This window comes from Neofelis nebulosa, chromosome 8 (assembly GCF_028018385.1).
Source record: "Neofelis nebulosa isolate mNeoNeb1 chromosome 8, mNeoNeb1.pri, whole genome shotgun sequence".
NCBI classification, from domain to species: Eukaryota; Metazoa; Chordata; class Mammalia; order Carnivora; family Felidae; genus Neofelis; species Neofelis nebulosa.
The window spans coordinates 76,971,251-76,997,411 of record NC_080789.1 but is presented as its reverse complement, the minus strand read 5'-3'; the positions used below and the strand labels follow the sequence as shown (position 1 = coordinate 76,997,411).

Below are 26,161 nucleotides of genomic sequence, written 5' to 3'. Positions count from 1 at the left end.
TATTATTTTTAATCATATATATTATATAAATTGCTTTTCTGATTATAACCTAATTATTATACCTTGTGGTTAGCAGAATGGGGTATGTTTAAGATGTGATCAAATGAAAAATTTGCCTGCATTTAAAAAAATGGGATAATAGGGATAATAGCCACCTGGGTGGCTCAGTCAGTTAAGTGTCCGACTTCGGCTCGGGTCACGATGTCATGGTTCATGAGTTTGAGCCTCGCATTGGGTGAGCTCCAGCCCCTCTTCTGGCTCCACGCTGACAGTGCAGAGCCTGCGTGGGATTCTCTCTCCCTCTCTCTCTCTCTCTCTCTTCACCTTGCTCACTCATACCCTCTCTCTCTCTCACAAATAAATAAAATTAAAATTTTTAAAAATGGGATAACAATATCTGAAAATCAATAAAGAAGAGTATGGGGAAAATCTTAATGAAATCCAGATTTTCAAATAATACCTATGAAAAGTGATCAATACCACTAGAAAAAAAAGAAATAAGAAAACTTTGAAGAGATATCATTTTTGTCATGTTCAAATTGGCAAAGATTAAAAAAAAATTGGCAAAGATTCTAATAACACCACAAGTACTGACTAAAGTACTTAGAAACTATCGTATATTGTTAGTGGAAATTAAATTTTAAATCAATGTGAATAGAAATCTAAACATTTGTTGGGGAGATATTTGGAAATACTAACAAAGAAAAAGCCATTTGTTCTTTTCAGAAGCAACTTAGATTTCATTTGGGCTCCACACACTTTTGGGTGTAGAAACTTAAGCAAGGCCAGACAGGTCACATCACTAACTCTTTATCCTACATTCTATCCAGAGGCATAGATTGATTTACTTGCTGTTTCTTATGAGCTGGTTCTTTTTTTGAACAATGATTCTAGTATAGAACATCCAGTTTATCATTGATCATGATTTCCTTTTGAGTCAAGTGCTCTGTTGACCACCTAAAACTAGATGCAACACCTATGTTGTTCCTTATGAAAATATTTTTGAAAATCTGAGGAAAAACAAAATGAACAAATGAACAAAATAATGGGTATACTCCAGCAGCTAGATCACTTTCTATTTATGGGGATTTTTTTTTTTTTTTGCATATGAAACAAACGTAGCTAATATGTGTTAGTATTTACCTCTTTAACACTCAGGTAATGATTATTTCCTTACTCCTCAATGGAAATAATCTAGGACCGTACATTAATAGTTTTGTGAAAGAAAAATTTGTGCGTATTGAGATTTTTAAGGTATATTCAGTTGCTTGAGTTAGTGAATTATTGATAAATAAATTACACTGCTTTCTTTGGAGTGCCAAAAATAATGACTGCTAAAGAAAATTTTATCAAAGGAAAGGTCTCACAATGAAATCTGAAAAAGGTATTTTCTTTGAGGACAAACAAAAATAATTTATAATCACTTTATTTATTTTTCAAAATACATAGGAAACAGTAAAATTATATTTCAAGTGCTTTTCCATTTTCTTTTACAAAAGTAATCATAAACTGTACACTTCATAACAGCTTGAGGTTTCATTGTTACATAATTCATCTGAACCTGACAAATATTCACACATTCTAAAGAAGACATTGTAAAAATACTGAAATGTGTAACATCTTTTAAAGGTGGTTGCAAAACATTTGTTCTAAGTAATACAATTATGTGCAGTCAAGTTTCACAATTGGCTGGTTACCATGTACAAAAACCCGAAACACGAATTTCAAAAGATTTTAAAATTTCTGTTCTATAATGCAGAAGTCAAAGATATTGATTTGAACAATGGCTACGTATTACATCACAAACTTCAGTTAAAAAGTCACCTTATGAACAATGACTGAAGGATACCAAAAAAAGATCAAATATGATGGATCTAAATTATTCAATATCATGTGTGCATTGAAAAGAAATTATGTTTTCTGGCAGTTGAGAATAATTGGCAAATATCTTGGACTATTCATTAGTGGAATCATCACATTTAAAATGTGAGTTGGTTCTTTTCTATTTTGACCTCTCAATTCTTCATTTTGAAAGACAGTCTCACTCACTGTGTTCCATAACTTACCCATATTTTGCAGATGAACCCCATCACTTCTCTCAGGTGGAAGGGTCAGTAAAAAGTTGATGCAAATGACATGAACTGTGTTGGACTTTTTGTTTATAAAAAAAACTATAAATGCAAATGTGTTGTATATTAAAGTTGGTTTATCTGCTTCTTTCTTATATAGGGATAGAATTAATGAAGCTATTCCTAATGGAGATTCCTGTGTCTTTTAAATGGGCAGCTTAAGGGGTGGGTGGGGAGGGTGGGTTAAATGGGCAACGGGCCTTAAGGATGGTACTTTTCGGGATGGGCATTGGGTGTTAGGTAAGAGATGAATTGCTGAGTTTTACTCCTTTTTTTAAATACCTTTTTTTTTTAATGTTTATTTATTTTTGGGAGAGAGAGAAGGGGAGGGAGGGGTAGAGAGAGAGGGAGACACAAAATCCAAAGCAGGTTTCAGGCTCCGAGCTGTCAGCAGAGAGCCTGACGCAGGGCTTGAACTCACGGACCAGACTGTGAGATCATGACCTGAGCCAAAGTTGGATGCTTAACCCACTGAACCACCCAGGTGCCCCATTGGGTTCTACTCCTGAAGCTAAGACTACACTGTATGTTAACTAACTTGAATATAAATCTAAAAAAATAAGTGGAAGGCTTAAAATGTCTTTTTAAGGAAAAGAATAAACCCACAAAATGATCTATATAGATATAAATAGAATAAATCATTCAATTTTTATAAAGAACGATTCTTTAGCTAGCCTTAGTGATTATAGTGTTCTGTTGTTTTTGGTTCACAAATTTTATTCTATAGCAAAATCATAGCCAAACTCTGTATTGATGTTTGGACTGGGAAAATAAAAAAAATAAAAAAAAAATTTTTGAAATATATAACAAAAACAAAAATCTGTATTAACCTTCCAACATTGAGACTTACTTCTCTAAGAATTTTTCATTCATTTTTATAATATGCCTCATTATCCATTAAATTGTTTTTGAGGGAACAAAAATATGAAGTTGAATAATTGAAATCCACCACCCTGTACAGTAAATAGGGATTCTGTGCACAGTTGATGTAAATCACAACAAAATTGCTAAAGAAAATGACATATTTTTTTACGCTTTCATAAGATCAGGCATAGTTTGTTATTCGGAGAGAGTTCTTATACCCAGGTGAGCTTAGAAGCAATTATTGTCAGTTGGAGATGAAAACAATTCCACATCAAGTGCCATCTGTATCTATCAATAGATCTATCAATAGTTAGTCATTTCCAGTATTTCAATATAGATAAAAATAGAATTACTCTAATCAATTCCTCCTTGTAGGAGGGTATTTAAATCATCTCAAGCATAAAGAAGCCTATCTTTTCTCTTAAACACCTACTTATTTTTTCAAACACCATTTCTGGTATTCAAAATGTTTGCATGCAATAACTTAAGCCTCATTGCAGTCCTTAATTTAGTTCTTTCTTTTTGAAGTTTCTATACCATGGTATTGTCATGCCATCAAATCAAACCCTGGTTACCCACCTTCATGATGAGCAGGGTGAAAATGAAAAAAACACCTTTTTACTCTGATGAGAAAACACTTGAGCTGAGTATTACTTTACTGCCACTGTTCAAATACACATCTTTTTGGTTAACTGTTAATGGTGGATGACAAGTATTATCAATGCGTCTTTTATTAAATTATTATTCACTGTAATTAACATAAAATTGAGTTAATATAGGAAAAGCATTTTAATGAAATAGAAAATTCTTACGTTAAAGAGCATCACTAATACATTGGAAACAGAATTTAGTTTAATCAGCTCTGTTTCCTATGTAAAGTATAAACTCACTATTTTCTTTTGAAGAATGGGTCTTAGTAGGTTCAGATGAATCATATCCTGAGCCATGTCACTGAGGAACTATTAAAATTCTGTGTCATGAATTTTTTTGGACAGTATTAGAAGATTTGTATTCCACCAAAAGTTAAAAGTACAAAGAATATTTTGATTTTGCATTCAAAATCTTTATTTCCATGTGCTTTAACATCTGTGTTTAACTACCATTTAGTTACATAGATTTTAACTTAAAACTTTTTTTTAACATTTATTTATTTTTGAGAGACAGAGGAGTGGGAGAAGGGCAGAAAGAGAGGGAGACAAAGAATCCGAAGCAGGCACCAGGCTCTGAGCTGTCAGCACAGAGCCCGACACGGGGCTTGAACCCACAAACCACGAGATCATGACCTGAGCTGAAGTCAGATGCTTAACTGACTGAGCCACCCAGGTGCCCCATGTAGATTTTAACTTTAAATTACTTTACTTTGCATACTTCTGCATCATCTCTTATTGGCAGCAATAAATTCTTAGCCTAAAATCTATGAAAGTTTAGATCAACTGAAGTACATCAGGATAACCAGAGCTGCTGCAAGAACAAGTTGTGACTAAAACAGATCTCCACATTGTCTTTAGATTTAGTGGAGGCTGAATGACTTCCTGAAATCCTTATCAAGTCTATTTTGTTTTTTGTCTTAATTCTCAGGTAGTCAAGTTACCTGGTAATAATCACAATTAAGGTTGCAAAAATGGAATGCCATTCCATGAAACTATACGTACTGCACTTAGATGACATCAAGTGCTCCTTAAAGAGGTAAAGAAATGACTATGTGTTCAAAGTTAAGATTTTGTATCCCTTTGTTTGCAATAGCCTTCAGCTCTTTGGATAACCCATTCTGAAATAAGTTATATTTTGTTTTATGGACAGCAGAAGTTGAGAAGGGAGTGAAAGTTTAGCTTTTTTCATTTTTAAAGGAACTCATCATTAAGGTAACGTCTTACGAGATTGTTCTTTATTGAGTCTGCAAAATCTTAAAATAATGAAAATTATAGGAGAATAAACAAGGTGGAAATGACAAGTATCATAACCAAATAGGTTCAAATATATTTGCTTTTATCTAAAACCTGAGTCAGTTTTGATCAACTGTGATCTCCCTGCAGTAACTAGAACACACGCACATTCGCCAAAACTGCATGAGAAAGTGGATGCTTGGCTCTGCGTTCCATCTCTGGTTCCCTGACATAGTCGTAATGATAGTTTTTACTGAACTGTGAATGCATTCGTATCATGAGTTTTTACATGTAAAACAAAGTATCAGAAACAGGGCTAGCCTTACAAAGAAGATTAAAATTGTCATGAAAAATATTAAGAAACTAGTGTAAAAAGCATTGTCCGTTCAGATTTTGGTGAGAGGACTGTAGACTCCACAAACATTAATGTTCTTTCATATTCAATTTCCTCATTCCCCTGATTATTTAGAGAATCAGGTAAAACACACAAGTAAATAAAATAAAATAAATTAAATTAAAAACCAAAAAGAAGATCAGTGTTACAAAATGAATCAACACTTGCTCCCTTTTCCTAGACTTATATTGGACAAGTCCCTGAATAAGTCCCTGAAATTAGGTGTTCATTATATACCCAAATTGCAACTTCATAATGGGTCAGCGTTGTCATTAAAATGTTAATTTTAAATACTGAAATTCAAAACATTCCATCTTCAATTACAAGCAGAAGGAGGATCAGTTTGAATCGGTGTGTGGCTGTGTAGAATGAGGGTGTGTTGTGTTGAAAGTGGTAGGATTATGTTTTTGCAACAAGACGTATTATTTTCAATGATCACGCTTTATGAATAGGAGGGTAAACGTCCCTCATGCGTTGCATGAAAGATGAGCTGTGGTAAAGTTTCTTTTCATCTGTCTCACAGGATTAACAAATACTTGGCATGATGGGTTTATTCTAATCCCTAGGAAACAGTTTTTAAAAACTACCCTAAAAACAGATTTTATCTATAATCCCCATAGTAAAGTCTCCTGTTTGGCTGGTTTGTGTTGTTTTCATCACAAGCATTGGCTTTTTCTCCATAGGAGGCAAAGAAAAGCAGGAGCTCCTAAGAATGCATAAAAAGTCCTTTAAAATATGTTTTCAGATGAAAATAATTATTATAGGAGATATAAGGAAATACAGTCGCTAATTAGTTATAGGCTGCAGCTATATCTACTAATAAAACATCTGTCAGCAAAAATGTTATTTTATTGAGTATCGCTTGTCTTCCCATTTGACAATTTTTATTTCCTAGTGAAACAAAGATTTCCAAAATTGAAGGATCATCTTCAGTCATTCTGTATATAGTCATTGCTATAGCAAATGGTTCTTCTAAACTTCATAAGGTAGACAATTATTTTCAAACAAGTTCCTTCTGTTATTTTTTATCAGCTAATATTAGCTAGAAATAATTTCTTTTGTTAGGAAGATACAGGCATTTTTGAAAAGTTTTAGGGAATTGTGTTTGCCTTTAAAATGTTAATGTGTAAAATATTTACATCTTGATTAACAGTAATGCCATCAGATGAGAGATGCCATGATCAAAATTTCACAGCTTAAATTTTTTTTTTAACATGTAGAAATAAGGGATTCTACTAAAATCAAAATTTTATAACTACTGATAAAATTTTCTCATTCTGATAATGTGTTTTTACATTCTAAATACAGATTTTTCTTGCCTTTTTTGTTCTTTTAACCTCCTATCTTGAGATAGTTTTGAAATATGCACTATCCATTGCATATATCTCAAAAATACGGTTGAGGTCATTCAATATGGATACCTTCAGATAGGGTCCAGAAATGAGACAATAAAAAGTTGACCTGATTTAAAAGAAAGTTCTGTCATGTAAAAACATTTGCATAGTTTTTACAACTCCTGGCCTGATCCTTGATCCTTATGAAGGCAAATACCTTTCATGAAAGGATTGTGGGTCTGGGCCTTTAGAATTATTTTTATTTCTATTAAATGTGGAAGTTATGTTATTTATGGTATATGTATAGAATTTTCTGAAAAATAAGTCATCCATTCTTTAGGAAAATACCCAATTCTAGTGATTAGTTTCTGATTGGGTTTAAAAGTCACCATTACTATGTACAATCTAATTGACAATAAGCACAGACATTTTATTGTACCTTTGGTGTAGTATGTTCTATCAGAAATACAGGATCTGTGTAATACCTTTATGTCATAAAATATACAGGTCACAGTACTTGAGAACTTTACAAACACTTAAAAAATAAATGACTTCTCATTCTATTGACTTAGGAATACTAACGCTACATTTGAGATAAAGATTATTAGAATTTTGAAAATATCAGTTAAACAGTTCAACAGATGTTTGAACCACTGTAACATTAAGACAGTATAAAATGGTAGCCCAAATGGCTCAACCTCCATTTTCCAGCTACTAAATATTACTCCTTAAGTTTAATTCAAAATTGTTCTTTAAATTACAGCTTTACGTGTATGCTTCAAAGAATGAGCTTGAGAGACAAAATTTTGAGTTTAGCAGAGCCAAACCTCACTAAGGACCTAATTTTCTGAGAATGAAAGAATATATGATCAGATAAGTAACATTAATTTGATTGTTTAAGGATTTAATGCTGTTTAAGCTCAAAATTTCCATTAAAGTCTATATGGAACCATCTGTGCGACTAGAGATGAACATTGTAACAAAATCAAAACCATACATAAGTGACATGTGCTACTTTATACAATAGCAGCATAAACTATATTTAATTTTAGATAAGTATGGATTCTTTTAAAAGAATGTATTTCTTATGCAAAGAATTGCAACTTATTAAAACACCTTTGTGCTAATAGGTATATGAAATGAAGAATAAAATGCCTTATGAAAGTAAGGACTGTTTGTATTCAAGTAAAACATATTAAGATGTCCAAAGTTAAAGAAGGGACAAAAAAAAAAAGCAAATGAAAAATTGTACATCAAGTTTGTTCATTATCAGGATATATTTTAAATGAGGAAATCAAACCTTCCACTCTTTTTCTGATCTGATGAGCACATGGTCCTGGGTCCTTATTAAAATGGTCTTTATTCTGGAGGCATTATGGTGTGGAAGGTGGTTTGGGAGATGGACAGGATCCTTGACTATCAAAACTGGTTGCCCGGCCAGGTAACTGAAAGACAATAATTTCATAATGCATGATCTAGTGCAAAAAAATAACAGAGTGGGTAGTTGTTGCTGTCTCTTAAAAAAATGTATATTTATTTTTTGAGTGAGAGAAAGCATGAGCAGGGAGGGGCCAGAGAGAGAGGGAGACCGAGAATCCCAAAAAGGCTCTGCACTGTCAGCACAGAACCTGATGCAAGGCTCAAACCCACGAACTGTGAGAATCATGACCTGAGCTGAAACCAAGAATCAGATGCTCAACCAACTGAGCCACCAGGGTGCCCCTGTTGTTACCTTTTAATAGTGAATTTTCACCCATGATATGCAGTCTCTGAGGAGAAGATATACATAAATACCCCCACCCTCCAGAACTCACCTTCTCAGGCAGCACGATGGGGCACAGACATCTCACGGAGATGTAGACACAGCATGGTACAAAATGGCATGCAGACCAACACTGTACACACAATTATTCATGACTAGAGATTCATTTCACATTCTATGAATGTTCTCACTGCAAAATAATTAATGGTTTGTGATAGTGGAGGACACTTGCTAGGTAAGCGCAAGAAGGCTCAAGGCACAAGAGACCGCATTGCACTTGTTCTAAGGCAGGAGGTGATTTTTATCAGGGTCATTAACGAAACAACAGGGACTGACTTTGGCAAATGGGAGCCATGGGGGTTGAAGAATAATTTCTCATGGTTCTTAAATATTACATGTATTTAAAAAGTTCAATTACAATAGGATAAACTTTTGATTATTTAGGTAGAAGTAGCCAGATTTTCTAAATGATGCTTTAGTCTCTGTCCCGCCAACTTACCCTGTTTTCGAGTAATTGTTCCTTTATTATTTTAATCCCTCCTCTGTCAACAAAAGACATAGTTATACACTCACCACTTTCCCAAAATGCAAAATCCAGCCAGTTCTTAGGTCTCTAGTCCATATGTTCTGTTTGACCAATGAATGTAGGTGCAGGAGTTGGAAAAAAGGAGCTACTTGCTGGAGAAAGTATATTTACATAGTCTTTAGTCCCATTTGTCCTCTGATACTCAGCTGCTAGAAAAATATCAGGGATCTTCTTCTGATGCCCAGATTGTAGCTTGTTCTTCCTGTATGTCCTACAATGACTGAAAAGTGTTCACATGTCCTGAGACACAAACAGATGCCTATTCCATAGCTCCCCTTCACCAGATAAATGTAGAGCTGCTTATTAAACACTTACAAGTAATTATAATATACCTTGGGTCACACAAACCCTATCCTGTTATTAGTGAAAAGTTTTTGCTCATATTATCTCTTTTCTCCTTACATAATTCTTGTGAAGTCTGGAGGGGCATGCATTTCTATTTTCATTAAATATGCAGGAATGCGGCTGTAGATAGAATAAGTGATTTGCTCAGGATTAGACAGCCAGAGAAGCAAGGATTAGAACCCACATCACTTTCCAGTGTGGTTCTCTGCCCAGCAAACTTTACTTTCATGTCTAGATTCTTAGAATTAATATTCACTTTTCAAATTTTAAGTAAAAACAAGATGAGAAGCAGGAAAATGGATAGTGATCAAATAATAAAAAGTATAGTATACTTTAGACAGTACACACTGTTGACATGAAACACAACTTTCCCAAGACTTGCTGAATTAGAGAATGCACATGTCTGTACTTTGAGGGAAAGTGCTGCATGAATGTGCATTTTTGTTTGTATATGTGTATCTTTTATGATTTATATGAAATGAAATGTGGTAAAGATTAAGAGCATTAATATATATAAGCAGATATCTATGATAACAGTTCACCTCTGTTGCCTGAACATGCACTGTTCATATAGGGTTCATCAGATTTTCCCTATAATGTCCTGAGTAACAGCCAAGGTCACAGTTTTGTGACTAAGATGAAAGGAACCTGGACCCTCTGACATTTAGTTAATTACACTGTGCTGCCTTTCTCATTCAACCCAGGGCTTAGTGCCAGATAAGAAGCAGAATCTTACTGGTGAACATAGGGAAGAGTATTTTTCATTTACTATGTGGCTGTCATAACTATTTTTATCGAATTGCATAAATTCCATCATCTACCACACAACGTTTTGTCAACCTGCATTATCTCTCAGGTCACATAAAAGACTTACTTTGTGACTCTTCAAGAGGCTCCAGCAATCATCTTTGAGAAAGAAAGTCATTTCATCTAGCAACATTCAGTGTATCAAGTACTGACAAGTAACTTAAAGCCTAAAAATCCTGATAGAAACTGGTATTGATACTTCTGGTTAATATAACTATTAATGTTAGTTGTAATCAGAGCTAACATTATGTCAGACTGCTAAGCACTTACTATTTGGCATTTTATTTAGTTTTACTCTTTGAGTTTACTACTGTTACAGAGTAACAGCAGAAATGTAGAGAGGTTACAGTAACATGTCCAAAGTTCTCTAATAGACAGTCAAAAAGCAGAGCCAGGCTTTGAACTCAGGCATGCTGATGTCTCAACATTCTAAATACTTGTGAGCACTTTCACTTCCTGACCAGAGTATTGGGAGATATACCTGTCCCTTTACACAGATGTATTAGAAGATATTACTTCTATTTAAGGATTCTTGGGATGTTTAGGTGAGGTGGCTGTTGTCACAAAAGAGAAGCAGCAAAATTCGGTTTCCAGTTAGCAATAAATTTACTTGCTTGCTCTATTACTCATTGATAGAAGTTTCCAGGCTATGTAAAGATAATGACAGTCTTGCAATTTTCATGAGCTTACTGTCCAAAGGAATATCAAACGCAGAAAGTTTAGTGGTTTCTAAAATACAACAAGGCACACAGAACTCTGAATACTGGATGATAGAATATGTGGGACAGAAGTAAGAGCAGTCTCTGTTTAAAAAAATAGATGAATATATAAAATTTCAGACAAATGTTGGCAGATAAATAATATTTAAGCAAAAGAGATTAAAAGAGAGAGAGAGAGAGAGAGAGAGAGAGAGAGAGAGAGAGAGAGAGAGAGAGAGAGATGTCGGGGAATCACAGCATACCTCCAGCAAGGGGTGCCAATGTGTTATTGGTTTTCGGTGATAGGCCAGCATTTCATTCCAGTGGTCTCGCCCAAGACCCTCAGCGTCCAGTCCTGTTCTACACACTCCTATGACCTCATTGTGTCCTACCCTACAATTCGGAGGATATCACACTTTCATTCCAACATTCAAAGATAAATGGAGTTTCATACATCTTAGCAGAATTTCAAGCATATGATTTAAACACTGGATTTTGTAACGGGCTCTAAATGATTCTGCAGATTAAACTACTTTAGGTCAAATTAAAAATCTTAAGGACACAAAATTTACTACACAAGATCAGCATTCAAATATGAATTTGTAAAAGGAGCACACATAAACCATTTTAGTTCTCTGTAACTTGAGCACATGTCACAATAAACTAGAATGAGAAACACTGCTCCTTACCTGTACTGTTGAATTTGGAAGCAGTACTATCAACTTTAAGTGACATAAATCAGCTCTCATTTTTTCTCCACAAGGCTTAATGTTTTATAATGATGCTTAGATTTCTTATCAAAAGGTCAGTACCCACTTTCTTGTATAAATGACCATATTTAATTGACTCTAAGTGATATGTCAGCGTATGTTACTGCTTATACTACAATTAAACAGGGCAGGGCTACTACAGCATTTGATTTATTATTGCATGGCACCAGAGCACACTGCACAACATTCCTATTTTCTATTCCTGTCCTGTTTTCACAGCAACAAATCAAAATAACAATGATAGCTAATATGTCTGAGAGCTTATTATGTGCCAGACACTGTTGTAAGTAATTTAAATGTACTAACTCACTTAATTCTCACACCATGACCATGAGTATCATTATCGTCATCTCATTTTACAAATAAAGAAAGTAAACACCCAGAGAAGTTAAGGGACCCACCCCTACTCACTTAGTAAGAGGCAGAGGCAGGGTATGAATCAAGACAGTTGACTCAAGTGTGCATGTGCTAAGTTGCGCAAGAATGAAATGTTATTTATTTATTATTTATTTATTTATTTATTTACGCGCTCACTTATTTGAGGGGGTGGGCAGAGAGGATGGGACAGAGAGGATCCCAAGCAGGTTCTGCACTGTCAGCACAGACCCCGATGCAGGGCTCAAACCCACTAACTGTGAGATCATGACCTGAGCCCAAATCAAGAGTCAGATGCTTAACCGACTGAGCCACCCAGGTGCTCCTAGAATGGAATGTAATTTAAGGGCATTTCTATAGGGTTATTTTGACAGACATCTCTAAGGAGACTTTTGAGATAATTTTAAGATCTTTTCGTTACTTTCTTCCTGTCATTGATGTAGATATGAATGCTTAGTATCGTGGTTCTTTCATATAAAGTTTCGCAAACAAGCGTATTTTTAGGAATAATTTTTCAAATCTTTCTGTTTTATATACTGTTAGCATCCATTTCCCTAAAACTGTCTGCATGACAAACACTCACTTGTATCTACCTGCAGTCACTGCTGTGCTAAATCAATAGGAGTAATTTTTTGGTAAAACAGAACACGGGCTTCTAATGAAAACACTGCAACATTTTTAGAGTTTGAAATTTTAACCAATTCAAGATTTCTCTCTCTATAAATAGTAAATTTTTTCCCCATAAGCTGTGATATAAACTAATTGCAGCTAGATGGTATAAAACATTTTATTTTTTTAGTGCTTCATTTCCTCTGAGCCAGAGGATAGCATATCAATTTCTCTAGGTTACAGGGTTCTGGTTACTACTATTTTCATCATACCATAAAATGGAGCACTCTTTTTGAATATATTAGAACAAAATAAATGTAGTAAGACACTGTCTGTGTGCTGATAATTTTGTAGGTTAAACATACAGTATTCTTTTCTAAAAGGGGTGTGTGTGTGTGTGTGTGTGTGTGTGTGTGTGTGTGAAGCTGTGAAGCATGGGTGGGATAGGGTACATAGAGCTAGGTAACATTTCAGACCAGGCAAGAATGGGATAATAAAGTAGGAGCTAAAGCAGGAAGAAACTTCAGATGTGCACTTGGGAGTTTGCCATTGATTTTGTGAAAGAAGTGACTCAAAGTGTGTGAGCTGGAAGAATTATCCACAAAGCATGTTTTAAGAGTGACATGAAGGTATCATGGCTGTCTTCCTATGGCCGTTATTCACCTTCCACTCTTAATACTCACTGTTAATGGTCCTGTAATATGCTAATGTCTTTCAAATGGGAAAAGTGAATCCCAAAGAGATTACATAATTTGCCCTTTCACACAGCCAGTTAATGATAGAGCCTGGTTAAGAATTACTAAATTCAGGGGCGCCTGGGTGGCTTGGTCGGTTGGGCGTCCGACTTTGGCTCAGGTCATGATCTCACAGTCCGTGGGTTCGAGCCCCGCGTCAGGCTCTGTGCTGACCGCTCAGAGCCTGGAGCCTGTTTCAGATTCTGTGTCTCCCTCTCTCTCTGCCCCTCCCCTGTTCATGCTCTGTCTCTCTCTGTCTCAAAAATAAATAAACGTTAAAAAAAATTAAAAAAAAAAAAGAATTACTAAATTCATATTCCAGCCCCGTTGGGAAAACAAACTTGATTGGTTGTAATTTCTGTTGTTACTGTAAAAGGACATCACAATAGTGTTTTGTGTAATGGGTTCCATACTACTTCTGCACCACCCTTACACCAGCCCCAGGTGTCCTGTCTTTCAACTTAAGAATGACTTCTTTTGGAAAAGAAAAAAGAAATATTATAACATGGGAAAAATAAATTTTGAATGAATAAATTTTCCCTCTTCCAGTTTAAATTAAAACCGTTGTTGTAGCAGTAAATAACCAGAAAAACTATATTTGCTCTACATATGACCACACAGGGCTGTTCTTCAGTGAGAGAAATACACATACCTATCATAATCCATGACTGCAATGGAGAGGCTGACCTGGTCCACATTCTCTGGAGGGATATCGAAAATAATAGCCTCATTGTACACAGGGTTTAGAGTGTTTTTCTTCGTCGTTGTTTTCCTCTTTTTTAATCTCCGACCTTCACACATCAGAGACACTTTGACATAAGGATCTAGGAGTAGTGAGGTAATTTCATTAAAATGAAAGTAATAGTACAAGACATAAATCAAACTGTAGGTAACTGTAACTAAATAAGGAAAGTAGTATAGTAAGCCTTGTAGTATTATGTTTTAAATTCGAATGACTTATTTTGGGCAATAGACTAAGACTTCTTACTTTAAATTTTTTTTTAATGTTTTATTTATTTTTGAGACAGAGAGAGACAGAGCATAAGCAGTGGAGGGGCAGAGAGAGAGGGAGACATAGAATCCGGAGCAGGCTCCAGGCTCTGAGCTGTCAGCACAGAGCCCAATGCGGGACTCGAACCCACGAACTGTGAGATCATGACCTGAGCGGAAGTCGGACACTCAACCGAGCCACCCAGGCGCCCCATGACTTCTTACTTTAAATGTAAGAATTTATCCTGAAAGAATCAGAAAAGAATTAATTTCATTTTTAATACAACAGAGAAAACCTACTAGTTTATCAAGAGCAAGTCCAGAACTATAATGTGTCTTTTAGTCACAGCTATTTGAGGACATATTTTGTTAAAAGTGATTTCTAGGGAATATAATCCTAACAAGTAAGAATAATTGCATTAAAGTTAATTTCCTTCAAATGATTTAGGATAAGAGTAAAATTTGTGAAGAGCAATATTGTATCATATATGTGTATATATATATATGTATATATATGATACAATAAGTAGAAATTAGAAAGCAAAAACTACATTAGTTAGAATTTCCTCAATTGTTGGAAAGGTACTAAAATTAGAAGTTTAATTTTACAGTCAGCATGTTGGTGCTTGATTAAGGAGCTCAGATTGAAGAAGAGGTCACTACAAATATATTAAATACATTGTATTTATATTTATTTACATTGTATTTGGTATTATACAATAGTATACAATAAAAAAAAGGCAATATTTGGTTTAAAGATGTTCTTAAGGAAACCTATTGATATGACATTGCCTATATGATGCCGACTTGGAAGAGAAAAATTTAGTTGGAGTATATTTTTATAGGCCAAAGGGGTCAAATAAATGTTAACAAGTTCTGCCCCCACTGACTCATCTCCAGTCTTCTGCCACCTTAAGTAGAAAAACTGGTCCAGTATTATAGAAAATTATGCAGAATCATATGAACGTTTCTGTAAAAGCCTTACTTTTGTACCTTTTTATGAGAAGCAGGTGTGGTTTTGGGAGGGGGTGTTGGCCTTGGGGTGAGAATGCTATCTGGTGAAAATCCGTGACTGCTCTACATTCATTCTTGTTTTTTCTCCTTTCCATCTATGGAGTAACACGTCTCATTTCCTTAGAATAAGCCAAAATCATGGCAGTATAAATTTATTTGAGCAAATGAACACCTTTTAAGCGCTAGAAAAATGTATGTGTATATTTCATAAGCATTTCCATCAAGGGGTAAAATATATGTTCTGACTAGAAATAGACTATGCAAAGGAAAACAAAGTAAAATGGTAATGTTCAGTGACTGCTTCCCATTTATTTTTCAGTTTTTTAATAGGAAGTATGTTCTAAGGAAGAAACTCACTTCTCTGATACTCTTTGGTCTATGAGCCCCCAGGCCTAGGCCTCTCATTAACAATGGGGACAAGGCATGATTTATCCTCCACCACCCCCATCATGTCTCTGACCACATTTCTCTACTAGTGACAAGGATAATTTACTGGCTCCTTAGTTGATTCACAAGCCTCCTGTGAGAATTAATGAGGTGGTGTTCTCCGAGCATGCACTCCTCTGATGAAAAGCTTCATATAAACAAAAAGTACTCTTGTAGTTAATTATAACTTTGATGCTGTCTGCTTGTCTCAAAATTTGATCTCTTTTGATACATGGTGGAAAGAGTAGAATAAACAATAATTTGCAGAGTTCTTCAACATTTACTGTCCCAAGACTTTTTCACCAAAATAAATGTGAAATTTACTTACTTTATTTCTACCTTTATATATCAATTATGTGTTGCAAATTAAAAAAGATGAAAACATAATTCACAAAATAGTTTAAAAGTGAAGATGATAGAGAAAAATTTACAATTGGAAGTCTCCCTCCCATCTGTTCCCATACCTCTCTCTCCACCGTTTAGTTTTTGTGTATCACTTTGGTATTTCTTTTGCAAATATTAACAACATAAATATATATTGTAGTGTTCCCCATTCTTACACAGAAAGGAACATGATTTTTGTATTTATTTTTGCACCTCACTTTTTATTTTTATTATTGTTATTATTATTCACTTAGTATATCCTGGAGCTCTATCCCTTAAGCTTGTTGCAAATTTAGTTTATTTTTTTTGTTCTGTAGAACCATAAAGTTATAGATTCGTTTCCTTAGGTCATCCTTTCCTGTATCTCCACTACCATTTTTTATTTGTTTAATTCAACACATGCTTACTGACCTCCCTCTTCTATCCTTACCATTTTTCCCTTCATAGACCTGTGCCAGAGTTCACATATTTAGTTAACATATAACCCTCCAGACTGTTGTGATTTAAACAAAGGGATAGGGGCGCTTGGGTGGCTCAGTCGGTTGAGCGTCTGGCTTTGGCTCAGGTCATGATCTCACGGTTTGTGAGTTCGAGCCCTGCGTTTCAGATTCTGAAGCCTGTTTCAGATTCTGTGCCTCTGTCTCTCTCTGCTCCTCCCCTGCTCGTGCTCTGTCTCTCTCTTTCAAAAATAAAAAAAAACTTAAAAAATATATATATAAATAAACAAAGGGATAAAAAAGAATGGTGTGGCTTTACCTCTTTATCAAAATTAGCATAAGAGAAATTTCCTCCAAGAACATCCTTAAGAAACTTCAAGAAGCATTTCGTTACTTTATTATTTCTTTCAGTCCCTACTGTTGCCCCAATTCTTATTTAGAAAGGTGGTAAGAATAAATGCACATGATGGTCCTGGAAACTTGTTATTTCTCTATAGATCAGGTGAGGGAGATAAATTAAGTCTAAATGTGTTTTCATACTTGTAGGGTAATGCAAGCTTGAAGTCCAAGAATCTTCTTTTATAAGCCAACTGACTGGTTAGAAGTAGGGCAGTGATTGGTAAATTATGAATTTTTGAGAAAGAACTAGATCAGCAGAGAAAGAAAAAATAAAAATCCAAGTTCATAGTCAATCTATTTGATAACATCTTTTAAAAATTGTGAAATGATAATATAAATAAAACAGGTGATTTGGAGTACTTTGTCCAAATGAACTATAGACAAATGAACTCAGTAATTCAACAGCCATATAGTTCTGTATATATGAAATATTTTATTTGGAATTTGAGAATGTACCCTTGACCTAGTGGCCAATTGTGTACATACCTGATGACCCAGTGATATCCATAGCCTTCAGATTTCTGCACTTGATGACTGTCAATGTCATACGTCCAGCAGTTGGCAAATAACAAAGGGAGAACATGATTTCACCAAGATCTATACTTTCCTAGAAAGGCAATTGGTAATGTTAGTAATTTCAAGCACCAGATAGTGAAAACCAAATATAATTGAAGATGTTGAGTAAAAAATCACTTTAATAGAATATCTGAATGTCATTCCAAATTGTCTTATTAAGGATACATATGACATTGCCAAAAGCTGTTCTAAACAGAGTAAAAAAAGGGAGTATAGTCCAGTCGCTTCTTTGACCTCTCCACTTGTGTTTTTAACAGGAATCTCAAACTTATTATAGTCAAAACCAGACTGCTGATTCCATTCATTGCCATTCACTTTCTGAAACCAATTCCTCTGTCAGTCTCCCCCAAATCAGCACATGATGTCATAATTCAACCAGAGGCTGGAGCCAAAAGTCCAGCAGTCACTTTTCTTCCTTCTTTCCCTTGCCCTTACACATCCAATCCATGTCTTGTCAACAAAGTCTACAAAGTATATCCAAATTAGTGACTTTCTTTTTAGCTCTAGGAGTATCAGGATTACTTTATCAGTCTCTAAAATTGATCAATCTCAGAAGGAGCCAAAATTATCACTTATGAAATGCAAATCAAATTATTTTACTCTTCTGATTAAAACCATCTAAGGGTTCACAACTATACTGGAAACTTCAAACTCCTGGTATATAAGTGGGGTAACTATAAATCTTGGTATATCTGGGAAATTCTGGGTTTGTACCTACTTTCCTGGTGTAATTATTAAGAATATCCCCTTCGGGGCGCCTGGGTGGCTCAGTCGGTTAAGCGTCCGACTTCAGCTCAGGTCGTGATCTCACAGTCTGTGAGTTCAAGCCCAGCGTTGGGCTCTGTGCTGACAGCTCAGAGCCTGGAGCCTGCTTCAGATTCTGTGTCTCGCTGTCCCTCTGCCCCTCCCATGCTCATGCTCTGTCTCTCTCTGTCTCAAATATAAATAAAAACATTAAAAATTTTTAAAAAAGAACATCCCCTTTAATTTTTTTTCCCTTTTTTAATTTCAGAGAGAGCGCGCATGAGCACATGAACTGGGGGAGGGGCAGAGAGAGGGAGAGACAGAATCACAAGCAGGCTCTGCGCCACCAGAGCAGAGCCTGACATGGGGCTTGAACTCCCAAACTGTGAGATCATGACCTGAGCTGAGATCGAGTCCGCTTACTTGACTGAGCCACCCAGGAGCCCCTTTCATCCCTTTCAATTACTAAATATGTCTTTGGTTTGGACAATGCATTACAAGGTGACACATATAAGGCCCTGGGTGATAGGGATCCTACCTATCTTTCTAATTTTATTTCTTGCCTCTCTTCTCAGCTTACTCTGATGCAGACTCAAAAGCCTTTTTTCTTTTCTGTTATTCAAACAAATGAAGTTTGTTCCTGCTTTTGCCAATTGCATTTTCTTTTTTTCTCTTATGTCTTTTTTGTGGATGACTCCTTCTCACCATGCAGGACTCGGCTCAAATAGCATCTCCTTCCATCTTCTTATCCTATGCTCAACTATTCACAGACCCTTTACATTTTTTCACAGCACTTATCATCAGAAATAATCTTTTAAATTCATTTTTTGTTTCTCTGATTCCCATATTTAAGGTTAGGACATCAGAGTTCTTGTCTGTCTTATTGCTACTTCCTTCTGAGGTACATGGTACATAGCTGGCTCTCAGTACATTTTTTGGAAGGAATGAAAAGATTATTAGTTAATATGGACAAAAATTGATCTGCTTTGTATCAAATATGAATTTGAACTGTGTCCAGTACCCTGATACAGATATATTTCCTCTCCATGGCTGCGTAGATGGTGGACAAATGAAAATGAGTGTGAACAATGCACATTTAAGATGCTTCCAAAAGAGCTGTTTACAGGATTTGATCAAATCATCCCTGGTGAGACAATATATGGTAGATTTAATTTGGTGGGAAATAAGTTGCTTATGTACCCAGGCCCATAGAAACAGGTTCCAAAAAATTCTTCATGACAAACTATTCACATTTCCTGGACTTATTCTTCCAGCTTAGGTTCTGACTTCTATAATTCTGATTTCTTTATCCAGGCTCTAGAAGTAGTGGAGCTTGGTAGTTAAGAGCATAAACTTTACAGCCAGTTAACCTTGTGTTTCACTCCTGTTTTCTACTTCCTAGCTGTGAGATCCAGGAAATTTAATTCAACTTTGAATCTCTGAAGCTTCATTTTTAAATTGGGAAAAATACCCACTCAACAGTGGTGTTAATCATTAAATGAGATAATGTAAATAGAGTCCAGAGCATTCAACATAGTGTCTGGCATATGATAAAGGATGCTGTTTTGTTCATGGCTGTATTGCTATCACATGGAGCAGTGCCTTACACATACGAGAAGCTCAGTAAGTACTAGATAAATGAAAAAAAAAATACTGAAGGAAAGCAGCTATTATTTTTTAAGAACATTAGTAAAAAATATGTGTTTTAAAACAAAGATATATCCAACTGGGTCTCCTCTGGGCTGTTGGATTGCTACAGACCCCAAATAGTGAGTAAGATCCAATAGGAGAGGCCTGATGAAAAACAGGAAGAATATAATCTCTTACAAAGGATTCATTCTTTTCACCACCAAGCAGTTAATGAATATTATTTGCTAGGTGCACTGGTAGGTGCCGTAGATGCCAAGTAGATGTGGCATGATTCTGTCCTTGGAGATGTCAGTTGAGAAGGAAAGCAGTAGGCTCTGAAAGGCTGAGAAATTAAGTCTGATCCTATTCTATCTGATTATTTTCTTCCTGTTTCTCTTTCTGTCTCTTTTTCCAAGTATTTCTTTTCCTTCCTTCCTTCCTTCCTTCCTTCCTTCCTTCCTTCCTTCCTTCCTTCCTTCCTTCCTTCCTTCCTTCCTTCCTCTCTCTCTTTCTCTCTTTCTTTCTTCCTTCCTAAGTAGGCTTCATGCCCAGCATGTAGCCCAACATGGGTCTTGAACTCACAACCCTGAGATCAAGACCTGAGTGAGCTGAGATCAAGAGTCAGGAGCTTAATTGACTGAGCCACCCAGGAGCACCCCCCCTCCCCACCACCTGCCTGAGTTGGTAGAGTTTTCTCTAAAGTTTTCTACCTGACAGCCATCCCCCTTTCTCTCACTGTGTATATCTCCTTCCAGGAATTATCAGTTGGGGATGGTGATGGAGAAGCTGGAAGGTAACAGGAGACATGGTCTCATAGATGAAATGCTTAGAGTCCAATAGGGAATGTACCACAAACAGACAAAGGTACACAAACAGAGAAATCAAAGGGATTAACGAAACACTTTCATGTGTGGTGATTGATATGGTTTTCCTTTTACACATTAAACAATCTGTGGAAGTAATTTGTCTACTTTTCTAGATATATCACATGCTTACTGGTTGGAACAAAGAAAGTTTTACCATATTTGGTCCCATCTCTCAAAGGTCCTTTCTATGGATCCAGCTGCAACATAATTTTGACTATCTGTTATTAACGGGTATTGGTAAACATAGAGGTTAAACTGAGGAGTTGACCAAAGTACTAGCCTAAATCAACTGAAAGCGAAGAGCATGATTAAAGAACATCTCCAGGCAGCTCTGTACAACAAGCTAGCAGGCTTTTTGCCTACTGTAGTAGTAAGAAATCACCTGAAGCATTTAAATTCCATGAGGTCAGGGGTTTTAAGGAAACTGGAATGGACTGGGTGGTAATGCTTAATGTATAATATGCATGCATAACAAGTGCACAAAAGTTAGTCTTCATTAGACTAGATTTTTCCTTCAGGAAGTATGAATGTAAAAGAACTGAAACTGCTCATATACTGTAAAGGGCAGAATACTCTCTAAGATAAATACCAATATTCTAGAACTTTTTACATCTGGAAGTGATCTAAGAGATAAGTATGAAAAATGAACTTAATGAAGGTAAATGGCCATATAACCTTTAAAAAGGTCCTCTAACAAATGTAACAGCAGAACTCCGGATTTTGGCTATAGTCCTGTGAACTAGCATGCACTAATGCTCAGTACCCTGACAGAGTTTGTCCCCGTGTTGATGGCCTCACTCCAGGGAGCTGAGTGTATTTTAATTCCTGCCTCTTCTCTGCCCCAGATCACTGCAGTTTATAAGGCCACACTCAGCCCCAACAATCTGAACCCTTCAGTGTCCAGCAAAGAATCAGGAAATAAGTTGGAAGGTCTCTGAACATATGGCATAAATATAACACAGTTATCTGATGAAATTCTCTTAAAAAAGGATTCTACTTCATTTTTTATTCAACACCCATTTACTATTATTTTAGACAAAATTCTAACAATGTTTACTTGGCATATCAATCAATAGCAGGTCAAAACTCACACGTGAAATGTGGAGATGGGGAAACAGAGTTGATCTGGTGAAGGCAGCAATAAATGATGGCTAGAGAGACAATATTCATACAAGAAAGAAGGAAACATTCTAAAAACGATGACAATCTGGAATCATCTTGTATCAAGGGGAACTAACACTAATAATGTCTTAGAAACTTAAAAACAGCATTTTATTATAAACTTCAACAATAATTAGTATTCAAAATGATGACTCTTGAGTCATTAAGCTAAGAAAAAAATATTCCATATGTTCTGTTTAAGAAGGTAGAGAAGTATATCCTAATTTTTAGAGTTATCTTTATCGAAATTCCTTAAAATGTTTGAAGTGGTAATTTGGGGTTTTAGTTTCTTAAAATGAGAAAGGCTTTGAGTTTCTGAAAATTTTATTTGTGGGTAACCTCACTTATTCCAATTCTACATAAGCATGAACTTCCCATATTAATCTTTGAGAAACTATTGTATCTTTGGGAAAATAATCATTTGAAAACCTGCTTTAAGTCTAGGATAGTGTTCCATAAAATTTCTTACGGGTAAGAAGACCATTCTCATACACACTAATGTAGTTGGTGGAACATTCACAGTGACAATCTTTTAACTGCATACTTGGGAGAAGGGCTTATGAAAAAGTCTGACACTGAGGCTGAGTCAGGGACCGTATGTTTGATTTCTTTATCCTGGTTCCACAGACATAGGGCTGGGTAGATAAAGATCCTTTTCTAATAACTGGCTATAGTTAACCTCATAAACATAGTCACAGTTATAAAGTTTCTTTCCACGTACCACTCTCCAAGATAAAAATAAAAGTCATTGGCAATCCTTTTCCAGGACGGAGCTAATAGTAAGGTCAAACTGTAGCAACTGAGTACAGAGATGGAGAGGAGGCAGATTCAAGGCTTGGTAACTACAGTATGTCATAACCAAGGGAAGCACTCCTGGAGGGAGGTGAACATCATGTTGGGGTTTGAGAGTCTAAAGAGGTGGGATTTGACAGAGAACAAGAGAAATAGTGTTGTATGTGAGTACTATGATTGATATTTACAAATAAGAATGAGCAGCTTATGTTGAGAAATAAGGAATTTGGTAACATGTTGGAGGTCATGTAAGGCTATAGGTAGCTTATTCTGTGGCTCCTATGGTACCGGTAACAAGAAAGAGTAGGAGCTTGGCAGAATGAAAAGGGCGTATAAGTTTCCAGATTAGAAAAACCAGAGTTAAAATCCTACATCTTCCGTGTACTAATTCCTACGTGTCAAAAATACATGGCCTCCTTGAACTTCGGATCAATCACAACATGGGGATAATAACATCTGCCTCACAAGGTAGGTATCATGCATGTAAAGCGCCTGGCATAAACAGACACTCAAAAAATAAGGACAGTAATGTAAATAATATTTGAAAAACATTTCTTTGTTGTGATTAGGCTAGGTTAGGATGAAAAAAAGAGAGGGGCCATTGAAGTAAACAGGTGTGTGAAGGTGTTGGCTGAAGAAAGATCTGGATTCAGAGATCTATTAGGAAGTAAGAATCATTAGGACTTATTGAAAAGAAAATTTTAAACAAACAGTTGGTTGCCATGGTGACAGCAGTCCTCACATCCACTTAACACCCTAAATGCAGCCTGCCTTTCACATTTCCTGGTTGGTAAGAAAACGGATGGTTTTCCTCACACTGTTAAACGATGTGTTACTAGATCAAAATGAGCTTCTTCATTAAATTACCAGTGTTTCATCCACCTGCTCACAAAATGAAGCTACGGTGCAGTGCAGACCCAAAGTGGGTCTGCTGCATTCAAACTACTATAAAATCTTTATTTCTTTCTGACCCACACAATCCATGCACCTGAGAAAATCATGGAATCCAACCTTGGGCAATCCACTTAAGCTCACTTAACCTCAGTTTCTTCGGTATAGCATGAGGGTGTTCCAAGAGATAAACTAGTTTATTTTCCAGCTCTAAAATTTTGTAATTTTAAGCACTGGTAAAATGAGGGCTAAATAGAATATATAATTCAGGCATGTTGAGGAATGTATGAATAGGCCCTTTTAGCCCCTGTGTGCTACAGTCCCAACAGAACCTCATTAGAAAGACCACAAAGGATCAACTAGTGCTACCAGCTCCATTTCAAGCTCAAGAACAAGATCAGGGCTGATCTGGTTGGGGATTCATGAGGAAAGACCATACTGGATAATGAATGTATCTGACTCTTCTCATGAGAATTAGGAGAACTTCAGAGGTAGGTGACTTTTGATCTGAATTTTGAAGAATGACCAAAGGTAAAGAGAATTAAAAACAGAGGGAGCAGCACAAAAAGAGGCCATGAGGTGAGAAGTGAAGTGTCCAGCCATGACCAAAGGTGAACAGAGACCACTGGCTCTGGAAGGCCACAGGATAATTTAAATGGCAACACACTGGCCTTATTCTAAATGACCTCTCCTCAGGAATACTTAGATCAACCCTGATTTTTTTCTGCAGTCAAGATGAGATCCATTGTCATGGCCAATAACAATTACCTGGAAGGGTTGCATTCAAATTTTAAAGGGATATATTATGGGTCCAGTTTGTAGTCTGACACATAGTAGATGTTGGAAAAAAATACCATTTCTTTTCTTGTTTATAACAATGTTTCTGGGGTCAGTGACTGGAATAAGGTTGATGCTCAGTAAAAAACTTATTGAATGAATAAATCATAAGAGCATCAGGCTGGGTCATGACTTCAGTGATAGTAGGGACACCTACCATTTGAAGGAGTGAAGGCTACTCCATAATCAGAGAACAAGTGAGCAAAGACACAGTTTATGGGTGTTGTGGACTCTGTGCGTGGGGCCCCCAGGAACTGTAGGGTATGTTCATACGGTGGCCCTGGAGGTACAATAAATAGTCCTAATAGTTTTGAGCCATCTAAAGATACACTAAGGGCTTGGGGAGCTAAAGCTAGAGGATACTTATCTATTGGTTTTATTGAACTTTATTTCTTGGGGTGCTTGAGTGGTTTAGTCGGTTAAGCATCTGACTTTGGCTCAGGGCATCATCTCATGGTTTGTGAGTTTGAGCCCTGCATTGGGCTCTCTGCTGTCAGCCGAGCCTGCTTCAGACCCTCTATCCCCCATCCCTCTCTGCCCCTCCCCTGCTTGCACTCTCTCTCTTTAAAATAAATAAAAACATTTTCAAAAAAGAACTTTATTTCTTCAAAGATCCTTCTACTCTGGAGTGATCTGGGATTATGTTTGCTATAATTCTATCATGCATTGGAATTTGAGAATCAAATGTATCTTTAAGGTGTATAAATTGTGTTTTTTCCTTGCACATCTGGCCATCTCCTCCAACCTGCCAGCACAAGCAGGCTCGTGACTCTGGGAGGCAAAGGAGGAGGAGGAAGCTGTTTGATAGAATACAATTAGGAAATGTAATTAACATTGTAAATCTTCTCCAGTTTCTATTCCACTTCTCTCCTTTTCTTTCAAAGAACCACAATTTTCACACACTTCCTTCCTGCCCTGCCTCCTTTTCCCAGTGATGTGATTAAACCAAATTTCACCATGTTGAATGAGGGTGGAGGAAGGAACAGGCAAAGGAAGGTTCTGCCACAGCACCTGGTTGAACTGGATTTTTACATACATTTTCATTATTGATTATTTTCCACCATCTCCACTGGAAGACAGAGAAAATGCTTACCAGGTGCCCTTTAGCAGGACCTGCTCATATTTCTGCAGGAAGGAAGGAATACACTTTTCAATAATATATTTTCAGTAATACAATATCATATTAAGCATTGTGCTTGGCCATAGCACAAAGTCCAGGTGAAACTTTGCTGAAGTCAGGGCAGAAAGGGGCAGAGAACATGGCAGTGTTAGAGATGGAATGATTACAAACCCCAATGAGCATTAGTGATCAATAGTCACCATGCAGAGCTACTATTGCCAGGGATGCAATTTAATAGTGCCATGTTTCTACTCAGTGGGGAACCACTGTCAGCTCCCAATCTTGGTGGGAAGTAACTCTGCCTGCCAAAATGGTTTAGCTTTTATCCTATCCAACACAACCTTGGATTTAGCTACTAGAAGCCACAAAGTGCTCAGGTTGTAGAAAAGAGCTGAGACCTTAAAACAGCCTTTCCTGGATTTAACAAATCAAATTTCATATCTACGGGTATAATACGCTGCCTGAAACAAAGAGGGGATAGTCCGTTGTAGACACTGGGACAAGAGCAACCTGGGGCATAAGAAGAGAATACAAATCTAATAAGAACTCTTCCCTTTATAATACTGGTTAAGAGATACCTTAAACTTTTTGCTGAGAGGAACTGG

The 26,161-nt window shown here is 36.3% G+C and overlaps 1 protein-coding gene across 3 annotated transcripts in view; it reads right to left on the bottom strand.

The window, feature by feature from the left end:
* Positions 1-1,410: 1,410 nt before the first annotated feature.
* Positions 1,411-26,161, bottom strand: part of SYT10 (synaptotagmin 10) — a 70,890-nt gene continuing 46,139 nt past the window's right edge. Inside the window, exons 4-8 of one of the 3 annotated variants that reach the window (XR_009265788.1) lie at positions 17,427-17,547; positions 13,943-14,114; positions 11,066-11,195; positions 8,419-9,172; positions 7,940-8,049 (exon numbers count right to left, since the gene is read on the bottom strand). Coding sequence is in view for 2 of the 3 variants with exons in the window: in XM_058743125.1 (XP_058599108.1) it covers positions 7,978-8,049; positions 11,066-11,195; positions 13,943-14,114; positions 17,427-17,547 (495 nt within the window). In the remaining variant the exon portion in view is untranslated. Of the gene's footprint in view, positions 8,050-8,418; positions 9,173-11,065; positions 11,196-13,942; positions 14,115-17,426; positions 17,548-26,161 lie in introns of all 3 variants that reach the window. The other 2 variants (XM_058743125.1, XM_058743126.1) reach the window with 2 other exon arrangements.